The sequence below is a fragment of the Callithrix jacchus genome, chromosome 16, assembly GCF_049354715.1.
Source record: "Callithrix jacchus isolate 240 chromosome 16, calJac240_pri, whole genome shotgun sequence".
Lineage (NCBI taxonomy): Eukaryota > Metazoa > Chordata > Mammalia > Primates > Cebidae > Callithrix > Callithrix jacchus.
In genome coordinates, this window is record NC_133517.1 from 90,481,114 (window position 1) to 90,492,653 (window position 11,540).

Sequence of the window (11,540 nt, forward strand, 5' to 3'; positions counted from 1 at the left end):
TTAATTTAAATGGGCATTGTAAAACTATCCACATGTAAAATATTATTATTTACCGAAAGTGATACTGATGTAGAATGGTGGAATGTCAGAGTGAGAGAATTCATGTGAATGTCAACGGGCAATTTATAGGAACTTTCCTGTCATTCCTCCTAAAGTAATCAAATTAGTAAGACAAGACAGAACTCACTTTATACCGTTTTAGTGAGGCTGCATCTTTGCTGGGTTATAGGATCTTGTATATCCGGAAGAGGGTTTGGAAAGGTGTCGTGGGCTGGCAACACAGCATGAGGAATGGATGTTCTTGTCATTCAACATTTAGGATGTGATGACTCGCTTTTTAAATGTGATTTTTATTTTTATTTTTCAACATAATACCTATACCTACAATTACAGAAAAATGGTCAGTCTCAGTTGACTGGATTGTAAATTGACATAATCTTCGAGAGAATAATTGGCAATATGTAATGGTCTCCTAAATTATGAGTAGATTACTTGAATTTGGCAATTCTACCTTTAAGAATTTATCTAAACAAAGTCATTGAGAAAAAAGAAGTGGGGCATAGGTTTGTTTGCATGGGTGTTGATTAAAACTCTGTTATGGTTAAAAAAAAAAAGAAAGAAAACCTGACAAGTCAAAGTAAGGAACAAATTAGGTTTTGATTTTATCTATATTGTGGAATACTGTGTGGTCACTAAAAGTGATGCTGCAGAATTGTATTTATTGGCACAAAAAGTTATATGAAATATACTAAGTTTAAAAGGGTATCCAGTACGTACCTTGTGTCCCCCATGTTACTGAAAAACAAATATAAAAGCAAAACACACCCCAGCATTTGTAGAACACTTATTCTGATCCTTTCATTAGAAATACATAGTATTAACTGGTTTCTAACTACATGTAAACATGTTACATAATAAAGAAAATACATAGTATTAACTGGTTTCTAACTACATGTAAACATGTTACATAATAAAGAAAAATAAAGAAAGTTAAAAAAATATATAGAAAGTTATATAAAGTGGCTCTCCCTGGAAAGTGTGTTTGTGCTTAATGTCTTACATTTGTTTGTTTTCCAGTATTTTGTATAATGAACAAATAATCATGTTGGTACTAATTTTAAAAATTAAGACATACAATAGCAGATATAATTTAAAAATTGGTGGAAAGGAGCAATGAGGAAAGGTGTTCTATCATACAGAAGCAGACCACCTTCTCATTTACAAAAGCAAAGCCAGTGTGAGACCACAGGGACAAAAGAAAAGAGAACATCAGGAGGGACAACTCTCTTCAAGAGTTGTCATCAATCTTTTTACTGAGACAACTCAGGTGTGAAAAAAATTTGTCTTTTAGGTTTTATCTGCTATAATTCTAATCCATATTTTATCATCCCTCTAGTACATTCTCCAGAATTGTAATCTTTTCTGTTGGGACCAGAGGATGAAAGGTTTCATAGAAAAGGCAAATTTGGGCCAGGCACTATGGCTCTCACCTGTAATCCCAGCACTTTGGGAGGTCAAGGTGGGCGGATCACCTGAGGTCGGGAGTACGAAATCATCCTGAACAACATGGAGAAACCCTGTCTCTACTAAAAATACAAAAAAGTTAGCTGGGTGTGGTAGTGCGTGCCTGTAATCCCAGCTACTCAAGAGGCTGAGGCAAGAGAATAACTTGAACTCAGGAGGCGGAGGTTCCAGTGAGATGAGATTGTGCCATTGCATTCCAACTTGGGCAACAAGAGCAAAACTCTGTTAAAAAAAAAAAAAAAAAAAAAAGAAGAAGAAAAGACAGATTTGAGAATTCTAAAATGATACAATATAAGAAAAGAATTACAATATATTGAGGACTTGACAAGTGAAGAATCAATATTAGAACTTTCTTGTTTATTTATCATAATCTCATGAGTTAGCTAGTTCCAATTTTTTCTACATGAAGCAGTTCAGGAAAAGGTGTCTTGTTCATGTTCATGCAGCTAGGAGTGAGGAATAAAGATTTAAATTCATATCTGAGTTCGAAATCAGTCTTGCTTTCATTACTTGATTGGTAGTGCAGAAGAAAACAAGATGTAACAAAGTCAATGACCTAAGAAGTCATAGAATTGTAGATCAGGAAAGAATCTTGCATTCCTGAGAAAATGTGTTAGAAACTTTCCCAGGCTCACATTTTTCTAGTACTAAAGGGGAATGATCATAACATGTCATACTTTGAATTATGAAGCAATGATTCTACTTTATTTTGGACATTGTTCAGTGACTATCAGTAAAGTATTGAATGATGACATATCATCCAGATAGACTGCTTTGTGCAATGAATTCCATTTACATTTTAATTGAGGATATTCTGTATTTATTAACAAACGAATAGAGAGCTGCAGAAAATTATTTAATAATTATTTAGTTTTCATTACCTTTATTTGGTTTGCATTAGTACCCTTATCAACTCTTCATGAAAACTTCATGTCCTAAAAGGATGCATAAAAGATACAGCTTTCAAATTATTTATTATTTTGACACACCAATGTAAGCTTCCAAATGTTCCTCCTTTTAATAGCATTTCTTTTCAGTATTACAATAAATCTTAGCAAGCCAACTCCAGAGAAGTAACTCCTTATTTAGGTAATTATCTGGCCATCTGCTCATAGGAAACAATATAAACAGAAGAGGATAAAAAAATGGATTTGAACTCATTCCTCACTGAAGTAAGCACAAAACAAAAGCCATGGCATTAAATTAAGTATCTGTATCTCTCCTTTGTCAGGAAGCATCTGTATAAAGCATACGGCGCTGATAAAATTGCAGAGCATCTGGTGAAGCGATGAGTAATCTTTTTAAAACCAAAAGAACTTACGTGAAGTGTTTGGTCCACCTGTCTTGAATCTAAATAAATTCAACATCTCGGATATCTCTATGCACACAGCAAGCATGTATAAAAGATAAAGTTCTTCCCTTTCCTCACTGCACCGAATGGAACACAGAAAGTGTGAAAACAAAATAATTTCACGAGAGGTATCGTAAACACATTCTTTTTTAAATTAATTTTTTAAAATTATACTTTAAGTTCTGGGATACATATGCAAATGTGCAGGTTTGCTACATAGGTATACATGTGCCACAGTGGTTTGCTGCACCCATCAACCCATCATTTACGTTAAGTATTTCTCCTAATGCTATCACTCCCTTTGCCCCCCGCAACCCCCTGACAGGCCCTGGTGTGTGATGTTCCCCTCCCTGTGCCTATATAGTCTCATTGTTCAACTCCCTCTTATGAGTAAGAACATGCAGTGTCTGGTTTTCTGTTCCTTCGTTAACTTTCTGAGAATGATGGTTTCCAGCTTCATCCATGTCCCTGCAAAGGACATGAACTCATCCTTTTGTATGACTCCATGGTGTATATGTGCCACATTTTCTCTATCCAGTCTGACATTGATGGGCATTTGAGTTGGTTCCAAGTCTTTGCTATTGTAAATAGTGCTGCAGTAAACATATGTGTGCATGTGTCTTTATACTAGAATGATTTATAATCCTTAGGGTATATACCCAGTAATGGGATTACTGGGTCAAATGGTATTTCTAATTCTAAAACCTTGAGGAATTGCCACACTGTCTTCCACAATGGTTGAACTAATTTACACTCCCATCAACAGTGTAAAAGCATTCTTATTTGTCCACACCCTATCCAGCATCTGTTGTTTCCTGACTTTTTCATGATAGGCATTCTAACATGCAGGAGATAGTATGTCATTGTGGTTTTGATTTGCATTTCTCTAATGACCAGTGATAATGAGCTTTTTTTCATGTTTGTTGGCTGCATAAATGTCTTCTTTTGAGAAGTGTCTGTTCATATCTTTCATCCACTTTTTGATGGGGTTGTTTTTTTCTTGTAAATTTGTTTAAGTTCCTTGTAGATTCTGGATATTAGCCCTTTGTAAGATGGATAGATTGCAAAAATTTTCTCCCATTTTTCAGGTTGCCTGTTCACTCTGATGATAGTTTCTTTTGCTGTGCAGAAGCTCTTTAGTTTAATCAGCTGCCATTTGCCAATTTTGGCCTTTGTTGCCATTGCTCTTGGTGTTTTAGTCATGAAGTCTTTCCATGCCTATGTCCTGAATGGTATTTCCTAGATTTTCTTTTAGGGTTCCTATGATTTTAGGCCTTACATTTAAATCTTTAATCCATCTCAATTTTTGTTTAAGGTGTAAGGAAGGGGTCCATTTTCAGTTTTCTGCATGTAGCTAGTTTTCCCAACACCATTTATTAAATAGTGAATTATTTCCCCATTGCTTGTTTTTGTCAGGTTTGTCAAAGATCAGATGGTTGTAGATGTGTGGTGTTATTTCTGAGGCCTCTGTTTTGCTCCACTGGTCTATGTATCTGTTTTGGTACTAGTATGCTGTTTTGGTTACTGTAGACTTGTAGTATAGTTTGAAGTCAGGTAGTGTGATGCCTCCAGCTTTTTTCTTTTTGGTTAGAATTGTCTTGGCTAGCCGGGCGCGGTGGCTCACGCCTGTAAACCCAGCACTTTGGGAGGCCGAGGCGGGTGGATCACGAGGTCAAGAGATCGAGACCATCCTGGTCAGCATGGTGAAACACAGTCTCTACTAAAAATACAAAAAAAAAAATTAGCTGGGCATGGTGGCGCGTGCCTGTAATCCCAGCTACTCAGGAGGCTGAGGCAGGAGAATTGCCTGAACCCAGGAGACGGAAGTTGCGGTGAGCTGAGATTGCGCCATTGCACTCCAGCCTGGGTAACAAGAGCGAAACTCTGTCTCAATAAAAAAAAAAAAAAAAAGAATTGTCTTGGCTATATGGGCTTTTTTTTTGGGTCCATATGAAATTTAAAGTAGCTTTTTTCAAATTCTGTGAAGAAAGTCAATGGTAGCTTGATGGAAATAGAATTGAATCTATAAATTATTTTGGGCAGTATGGCAATTTTCACAATATGTATTCTTCCTTTCTGTGAGGATGAAATGCTTTTCCATCTGTTTGTGTCCCCTCTTATTTCCTTGAGCAGTGGTTTGTAGTTCTCCTGGCAGAGGTCCTTCATATCCCTTGTCAGTTGCATTCCAAGGTATTTTATTCACCTTGTAGAAACTGTGAATGAGATTTTGCTCATGGTTTTTGGCTCTGTTTGTCTATTATTGGCGTACAGGAATGCTTGTGATTTTGCACATGATTTTATATCCTGAGACGCTTGTGAAGTTGTTTATCAGCTTAAGGAGTTTGGGGGCTAAGACAATGGGGTTTTCTAGATATGCAATTATGTCATATGCAAACAGAGATAATTTGATTTCTTCTCTTCCTATTTGAATACCCTTTATTTCTTTCTCTTGCCTGATTGTCCTGGCCAGAAATTCCAATTCTATGTTGAATAGCAGTGGTGAGAGATGGTACCCTTGTCTTGTGCCAGTTTTCAAAGGGAACGCTTCCAGGTTTTGCCCATTCGGTACGATATTGGTTGTGAGTGTGTCATAAATAACTCTTATCATTTTGAGATATGTTCCATCAATATCTAGTTTATCGAATGTTTTTAACATGAAGGGGTGTTGAATTTTATTGAAGGCCTTTTCTGCATGTAATGAGATAATCATGTGGTTTTTGTCATTGGTTCTTTTTATGTGATGGATTATAATTAGTGATTTGTCTATATTGAACCAGCCTTGCATCTCAGGGATGAAGCCAACTTGATTATGTTGGATAAACTTTTTAATGTGCTGCTGGATTCTGTTTGCCAATATTTTATTGGGGATTTTCACATCGATGTTCATCAGGGATATTGGCCTGAAATTTTCTTTTTTTTGCTGTGTCTCTAACAGGTTTTAGTATCAGGATGATGATGGCCTCATAAAATGAATTAGGGAGGAATCCCTCTTTTTCCATTGTTTGGGATAGTTTCAGAAAGAATGGTACCATCTCCTCTTTGTACCTCTGGTAGAATCTGGCTGTAAATCTCTCTGGTCCTGGGCTTGTTTTGGTTAATAGGTTATTAACTACTGCCTCAATTTCAGAACTTGTAATTGGTTTATTCAGGGATTTGACTTCTTCCTGGTTTAGTCTTGGGAAGGTATATATGTCCAGGAATTTATCCATTTCTTCTAGATTTTTCAGTTTATTTGTGTAGTGGTGTTTAGTATTCTCTGATGGTAGTGTATTTCTGTGGGATCAGTGGTGATAACCACTTTATCATTTTTTATTGTGTCTATTTGATTCTGCTCTCTTTTCTTCTTTATTAGTCTGGCTAGTGGTCTATTTTGTAAATCTTTTCAAACAACCAGCTCCTGGATTCACTGATTTTTTTGGAAGGGCTTTTTGTGTCTCTATCTCCTTCAGTTCTGCTCTGATGTTATTTCTTGTCTTCTGCTAGCCTTTGAGTTTGTTTGCTCTTACTTCTCTAGTTCTTTTAATTGTGATGTTGGGGTGTCAATTTTAGGTATTTCCTGCTTTCTCCTGTGGGCATCGAGTGCTATAAATTTCCCTGTAAACACTGCTTTAGCTGTGTTCCAAAGATTCTGGTATGTTGTGTCTTTGTTCTCACTGTTTCAAATAACTTACTGATTTCTGTCTTAATTTCATACTTACACAGTGGTCATTCAGGAACAGGTTGTTCAGTTTCCATGTAGTTGTACATTTTTGAGTGAGTTTCTTAATCCTGAGTTCTAACTTGGTTGCACTGTGGTCTGAGAGACTGTTATGATTTCAGTTTTTTGCATTTGCTGAGGAGCATTTTACTTCCAATTATGAGGTTGATTTTAGAATAAGTGCTATGTGGCACTGAGAAAAATATATATTCTGTTGATTTGGGGTGGAGAGTTCTGTAGATGTCTATTAGTTCCACTTGGACCAGAGCTGAGTTCAAGTTCTGAATATCCTTGTTAATTTTCTGTCTTATTGATCTGTCTAATATTGACAGTGGTATTTTAAAGTCTCCCACTATTATTGTGTGGGAGTCTAAGTCTCTTTGTAGGTCCCTAAGAACTTGCTTTATGAATCTGGGTGCTCCTGTATTGGGTGCATATATTTTTAAGATAGTTCTTCTTGTTGCATTTATCCCTTTACCATTATGTAATGCCCTTTTTTTTCTTATCTTTGTTGACTTAAAGTCTTTTTTATCAGAGACTAGGATTGCAACCCCTGCTTTTCTTTGCTTTCTATTTGCTTGATAAAATTCCTCCATCCCTTTATTTTGAGCTTACATGTGTCTTTACATGTGAGATGGGTCTCCTGAATACAGCACACTGATGGATCTTGACTCTTTATCCAATTTGACAGTCTGTGCCTTTAATTGGGGCCTTTAGCCTGTTTACGTTTAAGGCTAATATTGTTATGTGTAAATTTGATCCTGCTGTTATGATGCTAGCTGGTTATTTTGACCATTAGTTGATGCAATTTCTTCATAGCATCAAGGGTCTTTACATTTGGCTTGTTTTTGCAGTGGCTGGTACCTGTTTTTCCTTTCCATATTTAGTGCTTCCTTCAGGAGCTCTTGTAAGGCAGGCCTGGTGGTGACAAAATCCCTCAGCATTGCTTGTTTTGAAAGGATTTTATTTCTTCTTCCTTTATGAAGCTTAGTTTGGTTGGATATGAAATTCTGGTTTGAAAATTCTTTTCTTTAAGAATGTTGAATATTGGCCCCCATTTTCTTCTGGCCTATAGGGTTTCTGCAGAGAGATCTGCCATTAGTCTGATGGGCTTTCCTTTGTGGATAATCCCATCTTTCTCTCTGGCTTCCCTTAACAGTTTTTCCTTCATTTCAAATTGGATGAATCTGACAATTATGTGTCTTAGGGTTGCTCTTCTCAAGGAGTATCCTTTTATTTCCTGAATTTGAATGTTGGCCTGTCTTGTTGGGTTGGGGAAGTTCTCCTGGATAATATCCTGAAGTGTATTTTCCAACTTGGTTTCATTCTCCCCATCACTATCAGGTGCACCAATCAAACAAAAGTTTGGTCTTTTCACACAGTCCCATATTTCTTGGAGGCTTTGTTCATTCATTTTTGTTCTTTTTTTCTCTAATCTTGTATTCACGCTTCATTACATTAAGTTGATCTTCAATCTCTGATGTCCTTTCTTCTGCTTGATCAATTTGGATACTGATACTTGTATATGCTTCACAAAGTTCTTGTGCTATGCTTTTCAGCTCCATCAGGTCATTTATGTTCTTCTCTAAACTCGTTATTCTGGTTAGCAATTCATCTAACCTTTTATCAAGGTTCTTAGCTTCCTCACACTGAATTAGAACATCCTCGTTTAGCTTGTAAGAGTTTGTTATAACCCACCTTCTGAAGCCTATTTCTGTCAATTCATCAAACTCATTCTCCATCCAGTTTTGTTCCCTTGATGGCGAGGAGCTGTGATCCTGTGGAGGAGAAGAGGCATTCTGGGTTTGGGAATTTTTAGCCTTGCTGTGCTGGTTTTTCCTCATCTTCGTGGGTTTATCTACCTTTAGTCTTTGATGTTGGTAACCTTCAGATAGGGTTTTTGTGTGGGTGTCCTTTTCATTTATGTTGATGCTATTCCTTTCTGTTTGTTAGTTTTTTTCCTTGTAACAGTCAGGGCGCTCTGCTGCAGGTCTACCGGAGTTAGTTTGAGGTCCACTTGAGACTCTGTTTTCCTGGGTATCACCAGCCCAGGCTGAAGAACAGCAAAGATTGCTGCCTATTCCTTCCTCTTGAAACTTCATCTCAGAGGGGCACCTGCCAGATACCAGCTGGATCTCTCCTGTATGAGGTGTCTGTCGACCCCTGCTGGGAGATGTCTCCCAGTCAGGAAGCGTGGGGGTCAGAGACCCACTTGAGGAAGCAGTCTGTCCCTTAGCAGAGCTTGAGCACTGTTCTGGAAGATCTGCAGATCTGCTGCTTTCTTGAGAGCCAGCAGGTAGAAACGTTTAAGGCTGCTGAAGCTAAGCCCGTAGCTGCCCCATCTCCCAGGTGCTCTGTTCCAGGAAGATGGGAGTTTTATCTATAAGCCCCTGACTGGGGCTGCTGTCTTTCTTTCAGAGATGTCCTGCCCAGAAAGGCAGTCTGGCTACACAGACTCTGCTAAGCTGTGGTGGGCTCTGCCCAGTCCAAACTTCCTGGTGGCTTTGTTTACACTGTGAGGGCAACACCATCTACTCAAGCCTCGGTAATGGTGGATGCCCCTCCCCACACCAAGCTTGAGTATCCCAGGTCGACTTCAGACTGCTGTGCTGGCAGCGAGAGTTTCAAGCCAGTGAATCTTAGCTTGCTGGGCTTGGTGGGGGTGGGATCCACTGAGCAAGACATTTGGCTCCCTGGCTTCAGCCCCCTTTCCAAGGGAGTGAGTGAATGGTTCTGCCTCACTGGCATTCTAGGTGCCACTGGGTTATGAAAAAAAAATTCCTGCAGCTAACTTGGTGTCTGCCCAAACAGCTGCCCAGTTTTGTGCTTGAAACCCAGGTCCCTTGTGGTGTAGGCACCTGAGGGAATCTTCTGGTCTGTGGGTTATGAGGACATTGGGAAAAGCACAGTATCTGGGCTGGATAGCACTGTCTCTCATGGTGTGGTCCCTCACAGCTTCCCTTGGCTAGGGGAGGGAGTTTCCTGACCCCTTGTGCTTCCTGGGTGAGGTAACACCCACCCTGCTTGGGCTCGCCCTCTGTGGGTTTTACCCACTGTCTAACCAGTCCCATTGAGATGATCGGGGTACATCAGTTGGAAATGCAGGAGTCACCTGCCTTCTGCATTGTTCTCACTGGGAGCTGCAGACCGCAGCTGTTCCTATTCAACATGTTCTTAAGTCAAGCTTGTTGTAGCATATTGGGCAAAAATGAGATGGCTAAAGTAGAGAGGTTTCATCAGAGAGCAGATCTACTTGTTATGGCCCCTAGAGAGTATGCTGCAACTTCAGTGTTATCTGAAGCCAAAGTCATTCAGGCCATTTGGGTCTTACAGACACTTCAGGAGAATGTCTAGCAGTTATCTGTCAAGGTGCAGGTTGGGAACTACATCTGAATGTGTGCGTTGAGCAATCCTGGCCAGCTTTACACAACTCCCACAGAAGTAAAATGAGTAAGTAGGGAGTGTCAGTGCTATCAAGATGGGCTTGGCTGCGGTGATGGCTCATGCCTGTAATCCCAGCACTTTGGGAGGCTGAGCTGGGTAGATCACAAGGTCAGGAGTCCGAGACCAGCCTGGCCAATATGGTGAAACCCCATATCTATTAAATACATAAAAATTAGCCAGGTGTGGTGGCAACCACCTATAGTCTCAGCTACTCAGTAGGCTGAGACAGAAGAATCACTTGAACCCAGGAGGTGGAGGTTGCAGTGAGCCAAGACTGTGCCACTGTACTCCAGCCTGGGTGACACAGCAAGACTCAGTCTCAAAAAAAAAAAAAATGTGCTTATGGGTAGATTTATGCAAAAACAAAACAAACAAACAAACACACACGCACACACACACACACACACACACGCACACACAAAAACAGAAGAAAAACCCTACCCAGCTTATGGGGCAATGCATACCTTGAACTTGCCTTAGCAAGCTGAAGTCCTTTTCTTTATTATCCAAGTTAGTGCCCTTGTACGACTGCATTTCCTCAGTACAGTGAATAGTTTGTAGCCAATTGTTTTCCAACTTTAGTACCAGTAAGAATCATTTGTTTAAAATACAGGCTCCTGGGCTCTACCCCAGAGATTTCTCCATATTATCATATTTTCTCTAGCTTTCTCCATATTATCTCTAATTTCATGCTTCTCAATGTTTATATCCCATGATGTGTTTTAAGATGGGGTGTGTCTCTTTTGCTACTTCAAGAACTGCATGCCTGTGCAAATCTCCACTAACTTTTATTTTCTGTTATCTCAAAAATGAGGCTTTTTTTGTCCTACCTGACAAATATAATTGCTATATTATTAAAATGCTGAGTATTTTTTTTCAGGCTACGCATCTGTCTGTGTCCCATCAAAACCCATATGTTGAAATTGAATCCTCAATGTGTTGGTATTAAGAGGTAGAACTTTTGGGAGTTAACTAGGCCATGAGGTTCTGCCCGACAAATGGCATTAAGGCCCTCATAAAAGAGGTTAGGGAGCTAGCTAACCTTTTTGCCATGTGAGGAGAAAGCAGAAAGGACCCTCACCATCTATGGATCAAACCCCTCACCAGATATCAAGTCTCCTGGTGCTTTGATCATGGATTTCCCAGCCGCCAGTACTGTAAGAAATAAATTTATCTTATTTATAGTCTATGGTTTTACAGCATTCTGTTTTTTATGATCTATGATATTATGTTGTAACAGTCCAAGTGGACTAAGACAGAAATTGGTACCAAGAAGTGCGGAGATACTGTAACAAATATCTAAAAAATATGGAAGCAGCTTTGGAACTGAATAATAGATAAAGGTTGGAAGAGATTTTATTGTACATTACCAGGAAAATATTTGTACAGATGATTTTGCTGAGGGCTGAGGAGAGCTGTAGAAAAAGCATCGATCTTCTTAGAGATTACCTGTGTGACTGTGATCAGAACAGTGTTAGAAATATGGTCAGTACATGCCATTCTGATGAAATCACAGATGGAAAT

General features: G+C 39.0%; 1 protein-coding gene and 1 long non-coding RNA gene across 23 annotated transcripts in view; both read right to left on the reverse strand.

Moving 5' to 3' along the window:
• OXR1 (oxidation resistance 1) overlaps positions 1-11,540 on the reverse strand; it is a 484,621-nt gene that overhangs the window by 187,203 nt on the left and 285,878 nt on the right. For 5 of the 22 annotated variants that reach the window (XM_078353353.1, XM_078353355.1, XM_078353357.1 and 2 more), the window contains 2 exons: positions 2,406-2,459; positions 1,491-1,746 (listed from right to left, as the gene is read on the reverse strand). The exons of the other annotated variants lie outside the window; for them this stretch is intronic. In XM_078353353.1, coding sequence (XP_078209479.1) covers positions 1,491-1,719 — 229 coding nt within the window. In that variant the 5' untranslated portion in view covers positions 1,720-1,746; positions 2,406-2,459. The remainder of the gene's footprint in view (positions 1-1,490; positions 1,747-2,405; positions 2,460-11,540) is intronic. 22 annotated transcript variants of the gene reach the window in all.
• LOC144579778 (uncharacterized) overlaps positions 7,986-11,540 on the reverse strand; it is a 29,930-nt gene continuing 26,375 nt past the window's right edge. The window contains exon 2 of the long non-coding RNA XR_013528166.1: positions 7,986-11,473. This is a non-coding gene — a long non-coding RNA (uncharacterized LOC144579778). The remainder of the gene's footprint in view (positions 11,474-11,540) is intronic.